Below are 21,593 nucleotides of genomic sequence, written 5' to 3'. Positions count from 1 at the left end.
AATAAAATAAATGGCATGTAAATCGTATTAGATATAAGTATCATCCTATAAAATATATCAAAGCAAATACTTAGTGATCATATTTTCATTATGGATTCCGGATTCGATTTTAATGTTATAATTTCCAAAGAAGTTACCTCCCTTGGCATAGGTAATTTGTTCGATGTCGAGATGACAATTTAATCTAAAATGGAATGTGGTTAAGTATTATCAGTAAGTATTTTGTGCATTTTTGTTGCATTTATGGTGGGTTTTGCTAAAACATTTCTTTATCTTTATAAAATTTGCATCGTGTTGGAATAATTTGCACCTGAGGACACACCTGTGACATCACGTAACATATCTGTCAACATTGACAACTGCATAACAGTCAATTTCGTCTCCGTACCTTTCTTCTGACTGATCTAAATCACATCACTAATTGGACGAATTTCTATCCACCACGGTGTATTTGTATGTTTTAGCATTGTAAAAAAAACAAGTGCAGTTTATCAAATAAAAGTGAACATGATTTTATATGGATAAGAAATATATATATGCACAAGACCCCCCCCCCTCCTCCTCTAGTACAGATTATGTGGATAAAAAATACAGGCGTCATGGAAAGCCAATCATAAGCAAAGCTTTGAATTTGTAGATTGTGACTTATGCTTGCAATGAAATAGTTGCTGTTAGCTTAGATTAAGATTGATCACTATAGTGATTGTAGAAATCTACTGTATATGTGATAATTTATAAAAAGTTAAAAGATACTAAGGGAAAAAATATTGGCATTAATATCAATATTTAATACATATTCTTTAAGATGATCCACTGTCACCAGCTAGAGCATAAACGACACTGACATCATTTGAATAAATGTTTAATTGTGTATATGTGTCTAATTAACACAAAATACATATACAATAATTTATTTAGCTCTAGGTGCATGTATTATCAATACTAAATTCTATATAGGACATAGTACCAAGGATTTAATTGTAAGTTATTATTTTGGTTTTCAAGTGTAAAGTAAATAACTTTTGTAAATAAAGAAAAATACTAATTTGTCTGCTGTTTTTGATATTGAAAAAAAACCCATTCAATGATAGAGTAGCATTTTAACCATATTTCTTATATATACAGAATTTTAATTATGATAAGTTATGATAATGATAATTGTTGTTAATTATATAAATTGAAGGAATTAATGATAACAATTCTATCATTGTCGTAGCAATAATAATTTAAAAAAAATCATATACAATGAATATACCGTTATTAGCTCACCTGGCCTGAAGGGCCGGTGAGCTTATGTCATGGCGCGGCGTCCGTCGTCCGTCCGTCCGTCCGTCCGTCGTCCGTCCGTCCGTCGTCGTCCGTCCGTCAACATTTCCTTTAAATCGCTACTAGTCATAGAGTTCTGCATGGATTGTAACCAAATTTGGCCAGACACATCCTTGGGGGAAGGGGAACAGAACTTGTATAAATTTTGGCTCTGACCCCCAGGGGGCAGGAGAGGCGGGGCCCAATAGGGGTAATAGAGGTAAATCCTATAAATCGCTACTTGTCCTAGAGTTCTGCATGGATTGTAACCAAATTTGGCCAGAAACATCCTTGGGGGAAGGGGAACAGAACTTGTATAAATTTTGGCTCTGACCCCCTGGGGGCAGGAGGAGCGGGGCCCAATAGGGGAAATAGAGGTAAATCCTATAAATCGCTACTTGTCCTAGAGTTCTGCATGGATTGTAACCAAATTTGGCCACAAACAGTGTTGGGGGAAGGGGAACAGAACTTATATAAATTTTGGCTCTGACCCCCAGGGGGCAGGAGGGGCGGGGCCCAATAGGGGTAATAGAGGTAAATCCTATAAATCGCTACTTGTCCTAGAGTTCTGCATGGATTGTAACCAAATTTGGCCACAAACATCCTTGGGGGAAGGGGAACAGAACTTGTATAAATTTTGGCTCTGACCCCCAGGGGGCAGGAGGGGCGGGGCCCAATAGGGGTAATAGAGGTAAATCCTATAAATCGCTACTTGTCCTAGAGTTCTGCATGGATTGTAACCAAATTTGGCCACAAACAGCCTTGGGGGAAGGGGAACAGAACTTGTATAAAATTTTGGCTCTGACCCCCAGGGAGCAGGAGGGGCGGGACGCTATAGGGGAAATAGAGGTATATCCTATAAATCACTACTTGTCCTAGGGTTCTGCATGGATTGTAACCAAATTTGGCCAGAAACATCCTTGGGGGAAGGGGAACAGAACTTGTATAAATTTTGGCTCTGACCCCCAGGGGGCAGGAGGGGCGGGGCCCAATAGGGGTAATAGAGGTAAATCCTATAAATCGCTACTTGTCCTAGAGTTCTGCATGGATTGTAACCAAATTTGGCCAGAAACATCCTTGGGGGAAGGGGAACAGAACTTGTATAAATTTTGGCTCTGACCCCCAGGGGGCAGGAGGGGCGGGGCCCAATAGGGGAAATAGAGGTAAATCCTATAAATCGCTACTTGTCCTAGAGTTCTGCATGGATTGTAACCAAATTTGGCCAGAAACATCCTTGGGAGAAGGGGAACAGAACTTGTATAAATTTTGGCTCTGACCCCCAGGGGGCAGGAGGGGCGGGGCCCAATAGGGGTAATAGAGGTAAATCCTATAAATCGCTACTTGTCCTAGAGTTCTGCATGGATTGTAACCAAATTTGGCCAGAAACATCCTTGGGGGAAGGGGAACAGAACTTGTATAAATTTTGGCTCTGACCCCCCATGGGCAGGAGGGGTGGGGCCCAATTGGGGAAATAGAGGTAAATCCTATAAATTGCTACTTGTCCTAGAGTTCTGCATGGATTGTAACCAAATTTGGCCAGAAACATCCTTGGGGGAAGGGGAACAGAACTTGTATAAATTTTGGCATTGACCCCCCCAGGGGCAGGAAGGGCGGGGCCCAATAGGGGAAATAGAGGTAAATCCTAAAAATTCTACTTGTCTTAGAGTTCTGCATGGATTGTAACCAAATTTGGCCAGATACATCCTTGGGGTTAACAGAATTCATATAAATTTTGGCTTTGACCCCCCTGGAGGAGAAAGAGTGGGGCCCAATAGGGGAATTAGAGGTAAATATCCAAATTTCTTCAGAAAAGAAACAATGAACTTATATTCAGAACATTAACTGGCATTACAAACCAGGTGAGCGATACAGGCCCTCTGGGCCTCTTGTATTATGTATGCATTAATAACATTATTTTTAATTTCACAGAAAATGCATGAGTTGTTTGCCCAAGTTTTGAACAAAAAGGATCTGTCAAAAGCAGGTGACCTCTTCTCTCTGGAAGATCGAGACATCAAGGGAGACCTTATCAGTGTACTGCAGAAGATAGGGGAGATAATTGACAACAAGGACTATGCTTCTAACGACAACGATCAAAGTGTGGTCGAAATCTGTGTTACAAGGGTTACAACAGCCATCAGGTAAACAAGAAAGTAACATCAGAAACATATATACATAGAGATTGACAACTCCGCCATTTTTACGATCGGCAGATGTATCTCTTTATGTTCTTTAGGGGTTTTAAGATAAACTCTTAAATAATTAAATACAGCAGAATAACTTTGTTATGTTATACAAGTTCAGTATTTTTAGATGATTTGAGTACGATTTTGGATAGAAAAAATGATATTTTAACTGACGATTTAATAAAACAAAATGCAATTCCGGTTTTGAATGCCTGATTTTCGAAAAATCAGGTAAAATTGTTGATTTTTATGCTTTTAAAAATCATAATAAATAACATCAATCGTGAAAACTGGTCACATCAAACCATGATATTATGTTTAAACTTTGTTTTGATATATGATGTTTAAAAGAATACACTTAATGTAGTTAGCCAACGGACAATGCCTAAAATCCAGAGGTCCCAGTCCCGCTGCCTGTCAACAAAGACAAAGAAGGAGTTTTCAATCTCTATGTATATTTATTTCTGGCAACATGTAATACTATGATTAATCGTGATAAGATGTGTTGCTAAAGTAACAACAATTGTTGCATATACATGTAAAGATGTGTTCAAAGAATATAACAGCAATCAGGCAAAAAAAAGATGAATGTATTGCAAGGGGTATGAAATTGATACATGCATATGCATTGTTAATGCTTACTATCTAAGAAAGCAATCAAACATGTTCATACCGAAATTGTGTTTGATGGTAACTGCAATTGTTATGAAATGTGTGTAATTGGTTTAGCAGTCTGTGTCTTGGTAGGATTTATTCCATTTACATTTGTAACATAAATTAACAAGATGCACTTAAGGATAAGCCTAAAAAGGGAGGAAAAATATGAAATGATTTTTTTGTTTACAATTTATTCATTGAACAAGCTAAACTGAAAATTTTAAAGATGTGAATGACGTTTTTAGAGAGACTGAGAGTATTGAAGAGCATGCGATAGCCTTAGTGAGGTTACTGGAGCTATGTCAGAAGCACAACCTCAACCCCTCCTCCCAGGAGAAGGATCCACCCCACGCCAAGATTGCCTCAGATATCATGAGCTGTCTCTTTATGGTGAGATTTCAGTATTTATCCAGTAAACAAACTACATTTGTACTTTGTTTGTGATACACCACTATCTTTTGCAAATGTAAAAGCACTAAAACATGTTACATTGGTATCCTTTTCACGCCCTGATGATAATTTGGAAGGCATAAACAGGGGTTTCAATATCAGGTGGTACCCAATACTTTTTACTGGTTGAACCTGACTGTGGTACCACCTGATTTAGGCTAAATTACATTAGATAGCATACAGATGGTATAGAAAAGTACCCCCTGAAATTGCAATTGTACCACCTCTCCTGAAAGATAATGAAACCACTGCATAAATGTATATAAATCATATATTGATTATTGATAATTTAAGTAAGTGAATAATGAATTATTGAGATATTTTTGCACAATTTAATTGATCAGGGATTATGTTTCCCTATATCAACAATCAGTTGTTATCAAATGTTTCATTGCAATGAAAAGTCACATCTTTTCGATGAACTATTACTAAGGAACCAATCAGAAAACTGAATTATAATAATTCCAATTGAGTGAAACTTTTGTGTTAATTCCAGCACTATGGCAAAGGGAAGGTGATGATCCTGGCTATTCCTGTGGTGGTGAACTTCCTCTGCTGTAACAACAAGGAGCTTGGCCGAAATGTGTCCAGTTACCTATCTCTGGCCGCCCTAGACAATGCTGACCTTCTGGCTCGGCACATGGATCTCATCCTCAATAGTGTGCTCAGAGGTGTGTCATTACTGCTGTGTGGAGTGTCACTCACAGTAGGATAAAATGGTAGTCGAATCATTGATCTCCTGTGTGAGATGGACAAGCCTCAAATTGTGTTTAAAATTAACTCTCTGAGTTTCAGGGTCTTCTTGAATTGGAAGTTCATAAACCTGTTGTTTTGTTTTGCTTTGTATTGCTTTATCAAAGAGAAAAAATCATTAAAGAGTAAATTAATATGGTTTAAATACTAGTACACTCTTAAAATAAATGGAGCAAGCTCCAGGTATATATTAGTGTTTTTTTGTTGGGGCCCTCTTATAAACTTTTAAGTTTTAAAGGGACAATTCACTCACGCTAATTCTTTTACATAACCAAGAAGCAAAATATGGCATAAATATATTGTTCTCCATTTCTTATGAAACATATAATAAGATATTGACAAATTCCACGTCATTGTTTAGTATTTTAATTGATACCGTTGTAATTACAAATTGTTGATCAATACGATTAAGCAGGTACAATATGTACGCTGTACCAATATCCGTGCCAAAGTCACGCACATTAAACAAATGAACTACATAACCACTGTGGAGGTGATACAATGATTTTTTAGGCAAGACAATTCACCTAATAAGGTAAACACACTTCTGTCAGAGCGATTTGAGCTGTTCTAGACAAAAGTAGCATTACTCTACGAGCAAGGGACTGGGTTCGGCATACAAGATATTCGACCACAAGGTGTAATGGCGGACAGCGAGTGAGTTTGAACATTTCACACGCATTTCACCACCATGGGATTTTCTGACATATCACAGTAAAACCGACTGATCTAATTTCCATTAGAACTGGGGGTTTTCCGATATATATACAAATTTTAATGTTCTCGTAGAATGAATTGTCCCTTTAAGTCCTGGTTGTTAATAGGATTTTGAACATTAAAATCATCCAAACCATTCCTACAGTTCTAATTGTATTAATTGCTTTTAATTGACAGGTAACTATACGTTAAGCACTGTGCTGCCACAGATTTTTACACAGTGTAGACAGGCAGTGATAGACCAGACTGACCGTTTGGTCAAGATACTAGATAAATGTGAGCCATCGGAGAGGATCAGTCTGTTTCAAGTGTTCGGCATGATAGCCAAGACTGACAACAAAGTAAGTATAGACATATATAAGGTCAGGTTTACAGACACTAAGTAAAGAAAAGGTTTACTGACAGAATAGAACACAGGATTCTAAATATTTGAGCGAGTATGGAAACCAGAATCGAAGACTTTAAATTTAAGTCTGTAGATAAGTACATTTAGTTAGGGAGAAGTAAAAGAGAGTAATTCTTGACTATCCGAAGTCATTGATGTGATTGCCAAAATGTCACTGAAGTCTGTTATATTGAAGGGTGAACCACAACGCTTGATTACAGAACCTTTATTTTTAGGAGCTGAAACTTATTCATTTGCGATGATTACTGAACCATTAACTCTTACAAAAAGCTTCCTTATTTTAGGGACAATTGAAATAATGCAAATACAAAAAAGCTTTATTATTGCTAATTAAAGAGAATTAAATTATAGAATTAAGCCTTTAAATTGTTGTTTCCATTTTTGTTTTAGGTGCTGGAGAAGCATGTGCCCAAGTTTGTTGAATATCTCCCCTCAACCACATTGTCGGGTATGATTTTGGTACTGTTTGTTGACATGGCAACAGCAAATCCATTTATCTTTGTGGATCATGTGCCCACTCTTCAGAATGTTGCTGAGCAACAGCCGACATACATCATACAAGTCATACAGATTATGGGCTCCATAGCAACGCTAAACAAGGTGGGTGACCATCTTAACCTAACTCAACTGTAATTGGGTAATAAAATTTACTTTGATTTTAATACTCTTCAATTAGATAATACAATATCTTTATGAACATACTACTAAAGACTACATTATAGAGTTTATGCAAACAATGTTTCTGCTTTTAGAAAGCAAACAAAACCAGCAAAATATGTGGCAATTAAGTGAACAGATACTTTGATCAGCTTGAATTACACAGGCACTTCTTACATACTCAAGTTTAAGATTTTTGCAGTAAATCAGATTATAGACTGTCACCGGTAAAGACAGCAGAGTCGGTTTATGTTTCAGGACTATGCCCGTAAGAGTATGGACTATTTCGTGGGTCAGTTTGGCACTGCAGACCAGACAGCTCTGACTGTTATTTTACAGGAAATCAAGGTAAAGACAATTTACAGGTGTTGAATGCATAGACAATGTACTCCTATAAATGTACACCAGAGGTAAATCATAATTGAATTATTTCATTTATCTGTCTGTATCTCTTTCATTCCTGTGCAAATATTTCACTATAAACCCTTTTCATGTGTATAAAATTGAACCACTATCTTTATATGCTTTTTTCACAATTTTTTTTAAAGTGAGTGTGTTTAAAGAAAATTGCTGGTCTGAGCTCGAGGAGCTAGATAATTTATTAGTTTACATACAAATGTTATAGGTTTTCTCATGTTGATAAAATGAAATACATGTATTAGTGTTTGTCTTGTCAACCTCATTTATAATTGTGTATAAATAGAACTATTACATGCATCTTTTTTATCATTTCAGGCACTCAGCTTAAATAACCATGATCTCTTGGCTTTGAATCTCGAGGAAATCACTAAATTGTCTCAAAATGGTTCTAGTGCTGTCCGAATTCTGGTCCAGCAGCTGAAAGAGGACAACAACAAATAGTTGAGTAAAAGAATATTGGCTTCATCAGCCCCTGGTCAGAGTTTTGTTTTTAAACTCATAATCAAGTTGTGTAACATCAAATATCAAAATGCAATGCATGTCTTAGTTATTACTTCTTATGTGGTGGTAATTTTAGTAGTGTTTTTAGTTTTGAACTTAAATTTGCTATACATCTACATTGTATCAAAAAGTTTAAATCACTGTAACAAAATAATTGGCATAATAATCTATTCATTTAAAACTCCATGATCTCATTTTAAACTGGGCTGTTCAATAGAAATAACATTTTATTCTCTCCTAATATGTTTTTTTTTTATTATTAATCTTTATATTTTTATAGCACTATATAGATTTTTACATATTGTTACATATACCTTTTACAAAATTGGCAATCAAAACAAACTTCTACTTTTGGAAATGCATGAAATAAATATATTTTCTCAAAATGGCGTGTTTTGTTCTCATTCAGCTCCTCCCCTGCTCCAGCTGAGAATACCAAACAGACCCGATCCGTGTCGAGTCAGACGGAGGGTACTGTGACTATCATTACTGTGGGCAACCCTCCCAACGCTGCCTACCCTAGTGGAGCAGTGGCCATACGCCACACAGCATTGCCACCTAGCAACATGTCCAGTCAACAGAGTCTGGCCAAATCCTCACGGTAGGCTTGATTCTAAGAAAACTCTCAGGATATTTCAAATAATGAGTTATCAATGATATAAATATGACATTTCCTCTACATGGCTTAGGAAAAATGATTATTATGATACCAAATGCTTGTATACAGTACCAATCTTATGAAGGGACAAATTTCCTCCTCTGTAAAAAGTTGTTTCTTCACTGTTAGATTGGTTTTTACTGTATTTTAAACAGTAAGTTAAACAACACATGTACAGCTAATTGATGTGATGAAATGACATACTGTCACAACAAATGATCAATGTTTTCAATGACTGTCACCATTTGTCATCAAGCTGGAGATGTTTTAACCAGTCATAATTGTATACATGCTATTGCCTAGTCTTTGATAAACAAGTTCAATCCCTACTTATAAACAGCCTAAAGGCCTTTTTGATAGGTCTTTTGTTATGTGTCAGGTCTATTTGTGGAAAATGAGATGGTGTAATAATGTAAGGGAGATAACCAAAACAGTTTCATATTTTTGCAATGAACTGGCTATCAAAATTATCATTTGCTTTGACTTTGTTCTACAGAAACCGGCATTGGGGCTATTATCTTATTTATCTACCTTTCACTTAAAGAAGCTTCAACATCAGTTTTAGGATTATTTTCCATTTCATAGATGTTCTCATCCAAGAATCTGAAATAGCTTAGGGTAAAAAAGAGTTATCAAAATAAAAACTAAAAAGTATAAATTGAATGTTAACACTGCATATCATTTTTTACAGCATTTCAGCATTGTTTGACCAGCAGTTTTCAATCTTAATGTCAGTAAAGTTACATAAAATTGAAATAAGATATTTGGTAATTATGGTAACTGTTTTATATAAAGAAAATACTTGGAAAGTCCACATCCAAGAAATTTATATATTGCTGTTTTATAGAGGAAGTGCTTCTCAGGCCCGCCTCGCTATGGAGCGGCCAGTCAGTCCAATGTCCAGCCAGTTCTCTGACCGCATATCAATGACCAGTGCAATGACATATGGCAGTACACAGACTGGACCTCCTTTACCGGTATGCTGTATTCTATATCTGGTATTTTCCCTTGTGATCAATGACCTTGCTATCAAGATATAGAGCCTACCTACTTGAGCTGCTGTTTGAAAAGAGAGAAAAACAACAACAAATATCTGCATAAATGGCCCACTTCCATTCCAAAACAAAAATTAAATGTTTCTTAAAAATGATAATAACAAAAGAAAATATATATCAATGTCCTAAGATGAGGCTACAATACCACAGTACAGTGATAGTCATGTAACAGGCGGTAATTAGGACGACGGCGGGAAACAAAGGATGATCCGCATTGTGAAATTAACATTTGACTTATTTTAATTAAAATGTTGAGAGCGTGATTGTAAGTGTAGTATTATCTGTAAACTAATCACTTTTACAACTCCACCAAATTATCATTCTCGTTTGGCCTATACAGATTAGTTATCAATTGTGATGTTTTTGACTGCTGAGAAAAGTTGTCTTTTTATTAGAATAAGATGAATGTACTCCTACAGAAACAAGACGTAAGGATCAATATCGTACCTATCAGTACACTTACTGTCGACGCAATAATAGTGTGAACGGTTTCTGTTGATCACTACATCAGCATTCTGTCGCTATTACCTGGCAGGCTGTCGGTACACTCTCGATACCTTGGTCACAGTTTTGGTTATGTTATCTTGACGGTGCCGGCAGGTGGCGCTGTTACGTCATACACACATGTGTAAGTCTACACAGGTGTTTCATTAGAACTGCAGCGACAAGCGACAACAATAACATGTGTTTTTAACAAAACGTACCGTACATTACAAGGCTCAAAGCAATGTTACTGAAGTAGTTTACATATTGTAAGATTACTTTCAGTATGTACAGTAATTACTGTAGTCAAATCGGACATCAGTGTGGATTAGTTTTTGGCAAGCGTTGAAACATTATCATGGAGATATCGAAGACTAAAATTTAGCCTAAAAAATGTGCTTATGAATTAGGAAACCGGACTACACGTACAGAAGCTAAAGGTACTTTACTTTTACCATTTATATGAGTTAGCTTTCGGTGTTTTTTTAAACAAATAAAATATTATTTAATCTCAAAACGATGCCAAAAATATTTGGAATGGTAGGAATGTTTTCTTTTTTTCGTGAAAACCATGCTCATTTAATCTACAGAAGTTGGTATGTATTGTCAAAGTACGACTGTCTGTATTGTTTGCAACACATTGTGCTTCCATACCATACTTCGGAGATGAAACACGTGTAACATAAACTAGATCGTGCTGCAGACAAATTTCTAAAGGTGATCTCCGGCTGTAATAAAAATTAACCGAACCAACAATATTCAGATGACAACGCACAGTCAATGTCAGTGCTTACGTGTTGCCAATTTAGACATAATATGTAATACAAGTAATGATCTTGATGTAAGTATCTGTTTTAAATCTCTTTCTTAAATTTTCTGTGACTTGTCTACAGCGTTATATTGCTGTTACTTGGATACTGGAACTGCCGGAAAAGGAGTAGGCCTAATATGCCGTAACAACTGTATCGTAGTCTTTATTATGGAAAAGAACACTGGTATGACATCAAAATCTCAAATATCAAACTATTCAATGTTAACACTCTTATCAGATAATGATAACGTATTTTAAAAGTTATCTTAAGCAAGGACGTATTGTACAGTTCGTGTTAAGAACGCCAGATGCTTATTATTCTACTGTAGCTAGGTCCTAATGTGTTGCCTTGATCTCTTGATTAATCAAATAAATATGACTAAAACAATCAAATCAAGTTGTTGTACTGGTATCAGGTCGTAAATATAGATAAGTGGACACAACAACGACTAACTTCTCATTGTATTTAACGACAGTACCGGGTTAACACGCTCAACAAAGTCATCCATTTTGACAGTAGCTCAGCTACTGACAAGCGTGTTTCCCGCAACATGTGTGTGTGACTTAAGGGCGCCACCTGCCCGCACCGTCGAGATAACAGAACCAAAACCAAGGTATCGAGAGAGTACCGACAGCCTGCCAGGCAATAGTGGCAAAATGCTGATGTAGTGATCAACCAAAACCATTCACACTATTATTGCATCGACGGTAAGGGCGGATAACTCTGTTATATGCAAATTCAGAAAAATGCTTTCTTGGGTACAACATGGGTAATATATGTTTACTTTAGTTTTGAGGTTGTTTGTTACTGAGTTCAATAACTTGAGGTTGTTTGTGTCCTAGTTCAATAACTTGAGGTTGTTTGTGTCCTAGTTCAATAACTTGAGGTTGTTTGGGTTCAAATTCAATAAGACATTTTTTTAAAGATTTTTTTCTTTCTCCCTATATAGCCAGAGCCTCTACGTGATGGAGTCCAGAACTTCTGTGAAAAACATATGCCTATTATACGCAATTTTATAGAGAGCATCTCTGTACGCATTCCACTGCCTTCTAAATGTAGTATTATCAGTAAGTACCGAGTATCTCCTATTCAAATTTTACTGATATTATCAATGTATGCAGAATGTTTAGAAACTGTAAGGTAGATAATTATCTTTAGAAGTATTAAAGTTGGGTATTTTTATTTTTAAATCTGTAGTGGATGTAGTGTAATTCTATACTGATTTGAAGATATTGGCCATATGTATAAAATGTGTACTGTGAATCTGCAAGTCCATATGTATGAAAAGTTTACTGTAAATTAAGTCTGCAAGTCCATATGCATGAAATGTGCACTGTAAATCTGCAAGTCCATATGTATGAAAAGTTTACTGTTAAGTAAGCTTAAATAAAATGAAAGCTATTTTGCCTAATCTGAATTTTTTCTGTAAAATACATAGTGATGAGAAATAAAGAAAATGAATTAATGATCATGACAGCGTCATTCTTGACAGCATGTGCCTTTCCTTATCTGAATGGTTCTGATGTTAAAACTGGCAATGTAATCAGATTGTCCATATTAAACATTATTATAATGTTTGTGTTTGATATGTTGACACGTAGATGGGCGCCATAAGCGGTATATCCGTCTCAACTTTCTATGTGGTGGTCAAGGTGACCAATGTCTCTATGGAAACACTTATTTTTCTCTCAATACCAAAGTACCGAAAACTTGGATCCATGTGATGTTCTTAGCCGTGCAGGTAACTTATCTGTTGTAATTCTCCATTTATTTGTAACAAATAGGATATTATTTTATCTCAGATAATTAAAGCAGTTCTTTTTACTTTGGCGAATGTTTTGTAATATTTTTCATGTTTTGATCTTATCGAATATACTTGGTATTGTACTATTTTACATTTTTTATGTAATATTTTGAAAATTACTCAAGTCATTTGTCCTATTCTATACAAACTATACCTAGTATGTAAGAAGATATATTTAGCCCACCATCATCAGATGGTGGGCTATTCAAATCGCCCTGCGTCCGTGGTCCGCCGTCCGTCCGTAAACAATGCTTGTTATCACTATTTCTTAAAAACTGCCGCAGGGATTTTGTTCAAACTTCACATGGAGGGTCCCCTTGGTCCATATTTGTGCCATACAGATTTTGAGGCTGATCAGAAAAACAAGATGGCCGCCAGGCAGCCATCTTTGATTTTGGCAGTTGAATTTTGTTATCGATATTTCTTGAGAACTACTAAAGGGATTTTGTTCAAACTTCACATGGAGGTTACCCTTGGTCCCTAGTTGTGCCATACAGATTTTGAGGCTGAGCAGAAAAACAAGATGGCCGCCAGGCAGCCATCTTTGATTTTGGCAGTTGAAGTTTGTTATCAATATTTCTTGAGAACTACTGAAGGGATTTTGTTCAAACTTCACATGGAGGTTACCCTTGGTCCCTAGTTGTGCCATACAGATTTTGAGGCTGATCGGAAAAAAAAAGATGGCCGCCAGGCAGCCATCTTTGATTTTGGCAGTTGAAGTTTGTTATCGATATTTCTTGAGAACTACTGAAGGGATTTTGTTCAAACTTCACATGGAGGTTACCCTTGGTCCCTTGTTGTGCCATACAGATTTTGAGGCTGATCGGAAAAACAAGATGGCCGCCAGGCAGCCATCTTTGATTTTGGCAGTTGAAGTTTGTTATCGATATTTCTTGAGAACTACTGAAGGGATTTTGTTCAAACTTCACATGGAGGGTACCGTTGGTCCCTTGTTGTGCCATACAGATTTTGCGGCTGATCGGAAAAACAAGATGGCCGCTAGGCAGCCATCTTTGATTTTGGCAGTTGAAGTTTGTTCTCGATATTTCTTGAGAACTACTGAAGGAATTTTGTTCAAACTTCACATGGAGGTTACCCTTGGTCCCTATTTGTGCCATACAGATTTTGAGGCTGATCAGAAAAAACAAGATGGCCGCCAGGCGGGTTCGAATCCCATGTGGGGCAGTTGCAGTTGCCAGGTACTGACCGCTGGCCGGTGGTTTTTCTCCGGGTACTCCGGCTTTCCTCCACCAACAAACCTGGCACGTCCTTACATGACCCTGGCTGTTAATAGGACGTAAAACTAAAAACAAACCAAACCCCATTTCTCAAGAAGTGCTGAAGGGATCTTTCCCCATTTCTCAAGAAGTGCTGAAGGGATCTTTCTCAAATTTGATATGTAGGTTCCCCAAGGGCCCTTGTTGTGCATATTGCATTTTTGGACCAATCAGTGAACAAGATGGCTGCCTTGGATTTTGTTATTCAAAGTTTGTTATCGCTATTTCTCAGAAAGTACTGAAGGGATCTGTCTCAAAATTCATATGTAGGTTCCCCTAGGGCCCTAGTTGTGCATATTGTGATTTGGGACCGATCGGTCAACAAAATTGCTGCCAGGCAGCCATCTTGGATTTTTATATTCAAAGTTTGTTATCGCTATTTCTCAGAAAGTATTGAATGGATCTTTCTCAAATTTCACATGTAGGTTCCCCTAGGGCCCTAGTTGTGCATATTGTGATTTGGGACCGATTGATCAACAAGATGGCCGCCAAGGAGTCATCTTGGATTTTGATAGTTGAAGTTTGTTACCGCTATTTCTCAAAAGGTACTGAAGCGATCTGTCTCAAATTTTATATGTAGTATGTTTGAAAAAGTTTAAAAAGTAGAGAAAAGATCCATCTTTCCTTTGTCAGATATAGATCATTCTTTGGTGGGCGCCACGATCCCTCTGGGATCTCTTGTTTTGTTACTTTTTACACTGTCCTTGAGGAATGTAATCAACCTATCCAAGACATTTTCCTTTTTTCCACAGGCCCAGTCTACCTCAGCTTTAAACCAGAATGATGCCAGTATCCAATCGTTACGGTCCTGTTGGGATAGTTTGTGGGGAGACAGGAGTAGCTTCCTAACCCTGGTCACCTCCTCATTCCCCTCCTCTAAGGTTGGTAACCATGTCAACTAGGTCAGGGTAGAGGTCTGTGGAGATTTCTCACTAGTTGTGTAATCTTTATTATATTGGTTCTTTTGAGAAATCTTTAAGACTTCAAAGAAAAGTTCGTTCAATTTCATGAAAGAGTTTTGCATATCATCTTGGAATTCAGAATGTAATGTCTGACTTTCTGATGAGAAGATGATTAAAGTAGCAATGTAAATCTGTGGTGTAATCAAAATTAATTAGATTTGTGTATGAGCACAAGGATAGGTTGGACAAGATTTAATGCTGTCCTTGATTCAGTAAGCTGCCTTGCAAGTGAAAATTACTAATTATGACTAGTCATTGACGAATAGTTTTAATCAGATTCTTTTACCTCAGACATTCTGTAAAGTGATAGTATTAATAGTGATTTTTTTTTATTTTCAGGACCAGGATATCCTACTCCAGGAACTACAGAGCTCTCGGTTCTTTGATGTTTTTGAGTTCAATGCTGCTAAGAAGTATTGGGCCTGTTTTATGTGCAATCATCCAGAAAAGATGTTAGATCTACTACAGAATGGCAACCCTGTGATAGCGGTAAGTATCACTGTCACCAGCACACAAAATATTTTAAATATTTAAAAATTGTCAAAACTTCCACATTTCAAAGTTGATGCATATTTTGGATGGTTACCATGGCAACTACAGTAGTAAAACTAGAAACAGTCATTGCAGTTGAATCAGGGGTGTACTAAATATTTAGAGTACCCTACATCAATTTAATCACTGGAAATTTTATGGAATTTGGGGTCAAAAAGGGCCCAAACCAACCAAAGCCATTTACACCAATTACACATGGCTGAAACCATTCAGTCCATTTATTTCAAAACATTGAAAGTGTATCAATCATCTTAAGATTAAACACAGAAAGTTTGACTACCTCCAAAATATCTACAACTACAGTTCTGACTATTAATCTACAATATGAGTGATAATTATCAATAATTGGATTTTAAATTGAATAATTATTTGGTATTACAGGGACAGCTTAAAGAGAAGAAAGGAAGATGGAAGTTTTTAAAGCGATGGAAGACGAGATACTTCACGTTGTCAGGAGCACAAATCACATATAACAAAAGTCACTCTGTAAGTATAGCACTTGGTAAGAGACGAAAAAAAGCAATTTCAGGGAATTCAAAACCAGTTATTACAACATATCTTTTCCAAAAATTTAAAAAAATTCAAAAAATTTATGCGCAAGTTACAATAATTATTTATAAATGTAAATATAGAGGATAAGGCAACTGTTGTGACTCGCAATAAAAACTTTATATTAATAAGGCCACTTTCATAATAGATATTCTTATTACAGTTATTTCTTACAGTTATAAAAGTTCAATTTAGATATTCATGGGGGCTGCAGTGGCCGAGTAGTTAAGACATCTCGACATATTACCACAAGCCCTCTACATCTGGGTCGAGAGTTCCAAGTGAAACAGTAGCAAAGTACTGACCACTGGTCAGTGGTTTTTCTTTGGTACTCCAGCTTTTCTCAACCAACAAACCTGGCACATCTTTACATGACCCTGGCTGTTAATAGGACGTTAAACTAATAAAATCCAAATACCTAGATATCCATAATGTAATTTAATTCATGTTGTTATGACTTTTTTTCATCTTTAGAGAAAAGAAACTCTGCCAGTGAGTAAGATTCAGAGTGTCAAAGCTGTCCGTAAGGGAGTCCGAGACATTCCTAAAGCTTTTGAGATTTTCACGGGTGATCAGACTTACACTTTCAAGGCCAAAGGTCAACAGAATATAGAACAATGGGTACAGTGTCTCCACATCGCGGTGGCGCGGGTCCAGACCACCGACAAATCTGTGAAGGATAGTGGGGAAGGTGGTATGGACTCTATACCAGTGCCTTCGAATGGGGAGGTTAGTCCGCAGAACAATGTTGAACAATGTAGTTATTGAGCGGCCGCGATCTGTGATGGATACAAAGTTATAGCAATTACAGTAACACCTAGGGAGGATGTGCTTATGGAGAAAACTACTTAGTGTCAACTTGCTGGAACAAATTAAGGAGTGTGTGATGTTAGGAAATACCTTTTGGATGAATTGTCATGGGAATCTCCCTAGGTACGACTTGCTTATGAGCAACTCTAGTTTGTGCGTCAAGGAAACATCTCTTGGATGAAATGCTATGAAGAAAATCCCTAGTGGTGATTTTCACTGTTAGAACATTGTTTATAGCAAGTTTCTGCTGCTAGGGAACACTCTTCATATGAAGTGCTAAATATGTGAAACTCTCTAGATGATTTGCTAATAATAGTATTAATTATACAGTGCTCTGTAGCATACAGAGGATGTTAGGGTCACCTCAAAGTGATGACTTGGAGACGATGTGAGAATAAGGATCTCAGCACAAAATAGACACGAAGTGAAAACGCTCATTTCTCATTTCCTGAAAAACCTATGATTATAGTTTCCCAAAAATAACCAAGCAGGAACAAAATAAAATACCTGCTACGTAATTTCGTGAAAATTTAGCAAGTTAGTTTTATCAGGAATGTCATTTTGAGAATGATTTGAAAATTAAATTGGCATTAGCCTAATTTTTGAACAACTTAACCCAGCTTTTTAACGGGTTAGAGGTTTGACTGCCTTAATATATGCCATATGATGATGAACTACTTGTACTACATTTAGCTTTTTACACAGCACGTAAATAGCTAACATATGACCATTATTCTTTTAACATTTTAAATTGCTTTATAAAGACAAGTACTGATTCTGATTAGGATTCTTTGTAACTTTTCAGGCATTTTGTTGTTTTTGATGCTAAAAGTTTCTCTTTTTAAAACTCCACACGTTCATAAAAAACTTTTTATCGGGGATGAGATTTACTATCTAGTGGAATCAGAGACACTAACTATTTTATTCATCACTAGCGTTCAAGTTGACTGCACTCTGGTGAATCGACTAATTGGGGAAAATATGTATTTTATTAACCTGTAATATTTCATTGAACCTTCAAAATTTGATTATCTGAAAGCAGTGAGCAGTCCAATGTTGAAATGCATGGGAATTTTCATTCTACTGCATGATTTTGCAATAATTTTCATCCTTGTTTTAAGTTTATGTTGTATCAATGCATGAAATTCAGTGGATGTGCCAGTACATTTCAGTACTGGTAACCGACATTGAGTTCTATTGTATTTGATAGAAAATGTTTTATTGAATAAAGAGTTCATGGACTTATAATCGTATGTTAAATCGTTGGAATGCTGTACTGATATGTATCAGGTTGTCACTGCTATATAAATGAACAAATTATGTACTGTATATAAGTACCATATATATATCATGCAATAATTTTGAAATCAGCAGATCTGTCCAGAAAAACAAATCCTCAATGCAAAGACGGACGGCATCTGTGTTTCTTATGTTTGGCAGCAAGTTTAATTTTAAGTTTATGCAAATTAGCAAAAATGTCAGAATAATTATCTTTTGTGTAAATTTGTTGTAAGTACATGTAGTATTATGATAATGTATGTAGATAATGGATATGTGCTATATATATATATATATATAAGTGTACTAGTATGTTATAAAATATGATACAAGACAGCTTGTAAATGACTTTTCGGTTCAAATATTGAAACAAAGGAATGACAAGTTGAAATTAATTTTGGTTTCAGAGTGTTCTGTTAAAACACTGATTTTGATACCCTGGTACAATCAATTTCATTTCAAAATTAATTTAAAAAAAAAGGGTGTGCAATGATGTACATTCATTATAATTCATGTATTAGTAACACATATTAAAGATTGAACATGAAAACTAATATTCTGGATAAATGCACTAAAATACAATAACCATCAAGATAATATTGTGTACATTATGTTTTACTGTAGTCATAGGGGTAAAAATGTATTCTTAATACAGTAAGTGTTATTTTGATGTGTGATTATAAGACTGTTATTTGTTTTGTCTCAAGCATGATACATTGAATAGTGCTATACTAAATATCATTCATATTTGCTTGTTGATCCAATGTTGTTATCATTGAAATGCATAATTCTATATAATGTTATGTAAATTTACTTGGGATATGATTGCTATTCATTCCATTGAAAATTTGAAGATGTGTAAAAGTCTTTCAGTGCTCCAAATTGTTTCTTTGTTAATACATAGGGCCTTTTGAGTTATCTCCCTTGTAGATAACCTGTTAATGATATATTTCATTAGTAAACTCATCGTCAGATTAAGTATCGGGTATTCTTCGTAAAGTGATTTTTGACATCGTTATGACAATACCGTTGTCATTATATTTCATTAGTACTAGAACATAAGATGTTTATTAGCATATAAGAAGTTGATAATTTGGGCATTATCCTTTTATGATGATACCAGCGTAAAAAGAATCTAGAATCACCTATTACATAACTTCCAAGAATGTCTATTTTCTAGATCTTACAATGATTTGTTAGAAAGTCAGTTTTACACAAAATGGGTTCAGATGTATATAGGGGGTTGTCATAAAACATATTGTATTGGATCTTGTTGTCCAGTGTTCTCCTTTCTGGATAATTTCCAGCCGAATGCCCCTAAAAGTTACTGGACTTGACTGAGAGTTACTGGTCCTTACAAAGTTACAATACATACTTCTATTTTACAGTCAGTGTATATACTAGCAAACTAATAGTTTTTCTAATAAAAATATCCACATATCTGTTTTAGTATCGCGCGATCTCAACAAAGTTGACTGAAAGTACGAAAATCTGTTTTGTGCAGTTTGATCTTCAACCTTTCTACTATGCTACTACTATTTTTGTTTTGTATATCTTTAGTACTCTATCAAATCTAGACCAAAAGTTACTGGTCAAAGGACAAGTTGCATGGCAAAAACTGTCTGCCCTATACTATGAAGTTGCCAGTCACACGCAGATGGACAGTTGTTAATTTCAAGCTGTTGATCTGACAGAATATTGAATTCTTTAAGAAAAAATATCTAAAGTACGAGGACTGTAATTTGTGTTTTTAATAATTATTTCCATTTCATAATTTTAGGTGTTGTGAATTTAGTATCATGCCATTATTGATATGATGTTGTGCGTGTGGATACTAATTAATGATGCAATTATAAATCGTTGCTACTTAAAATTTTACAATATTTGCTATATTAGATATTGTGCCCTCATCATGTTGTCGTTGGACACTGTGATTAATGCACACTTTTAATGGTCACTTACTTACTTGAATAACGTAAACTGAAATTAATTTCACTGATATATGATATTAACAATTGTTATTTTATTATATAACTATATACCATGCACATTGAAACCTATAGCAATTGCATTTTAATTTGTACTTGATACGTCTATAACTGTTAAACCCTTTCTATGCTTAACATCCTAAAGTTATATATTACATTTTATAAACGTTATATAAGCTGTTAATTGAATTATTTATCAATGTTTGGTGTCTTAACTGACTGTGAATTATTATATAATTGTCTTTCATACATGGGGATAGGGCACTTGGGGTTCTGGCTTATACTGGAGTATCATATACATATATAAATATAAGGTATTTGTTTTTGTACATAAAATATATTTACATTCATTATATTGCAAACCAGTTTGGGAGGAGTTCGCATGTATTTGTTTCTAAAGTGATTAAAGTTTTGTTGAAAAACTTACACAAAAAAAAAAAAATGGATAAGTAGGTCTTCAACAAAGATACTGACTGACTATAAATACATATCCATAAACATGATTATAATTATGAATATAACAATGACATGTAAATGCGATCTGAAGACATCAAGAGAATCAGTTGGTCATTCAAGTATAGAAAGTTCAATCAACCAACTAAAATTCTGTTGTTATCTACCATTCACAGTTTAGCTATGGGTGGTTTTTTCTTCGTTTAAAATAAATGATGAAACTAGGGACTGGTACTTACAGATCAAAATACAGTTCAGTGTAGGACAAACACACACAGTTTCTACTTAATTGTTGATATCAAATCATGCCTGTACTCCATTGCAATAGAAGAACTGTAATATAAATAAAGAATTTTTTCACATTGGGTAATTTCAATAGTTACAGTAGCCATTGTACTAGGAACTGGTCTTCAATGAATTTCTTGTATTTAAGCTTCATTGAAAACCAAATAGGAATATAGCATTTCATGCAATTTTAGGGAAGGGACCTATCTATATTAGGACAAAAAAAATATATGTCTGTTTAGGGTTACCAATAATCATATAGATCGGAACCTCCGGTATCATGTGGTCAAATTCGGAATACCCGTACAGATCAGAACAGTTCGGATACCTCCGAGCTATTTTAAAGGCGTACATGTTAACAATCAATATTTGAATTTAATCGTTTAATAACTTTGCGAATACGAACTTAACAAAAGTCTTTAAATATTGAAAGTTTAAAATTTAAAGAGGCGGAGAAAAATATGTAGAACACTTTAAATACTTTTTTCTATGCTGAAAATACAACAAGTCACAGACCATACAACTTTCAAAGTCGGGAATTCGACTCCGGTTCTGGGCATTATTTTAGAGTGAAA

The 21,593-nt window shown here is 35.5% G+C and overlaps 1 protein-coding gene across 1 annotated transcript; it reads left to right on the top strand.

The window, feature by feature from the left end:
- Nucleotides 1–91: 91 nt before the first annotated feature.
- Nucleotides 92–20,798, top strand: LOC138320231 (ventricular zone-expressed PH domain-containing protein 1-like). The gene is given in 17 exon segments (XM_069263240.1): nt 92–213; nt 3,235–3,446; nt 4,394–4,538; nt 5,095–5,269; nt 6,246–6,409; nt 6,865–7,074; nt 7,390–7,479; nt 7,867–7,991; nt 8,462–8,653; nt 9,558–9,687; nt 12,010–12,127; nt 12,662–12,801; nt 14,894–15,022; nt 15,443–15,592; nt 16,037–16,141; nt 16,679–16,954; nt 16,956–20,798. Coding segments are annotated over 16 exon segments (2,409 nt in total). The 5' UTR covers nt 92–213; nt 3,235–3,237; the 3' UTR covers nt 17,007–20,798.
- The last annotated feature ends 795 nt before the right edge of the window (nt 20,799–21,593 follow it).

The sequence above is a fragment of the Argopecten irradians genome, chromosome 1 (genome assembly GCF_041381155.1).
Source record: "Argopecten irradians isolate NY chromosome 1, Ai_NY, whole genome shotgun sequence".
Classification (NCBI taxonomy): Eukaryota; Metazoa; Mollusca; class Bivalvia; order Pectinida; family Pectinidae; genus Argopecten; species Argopecten irradians.
The sequence above is the reverse complement of the archived record's forward strand: the minus strand, read 5'-3'. Positions and strand labels throughout refer to the sequence as shown.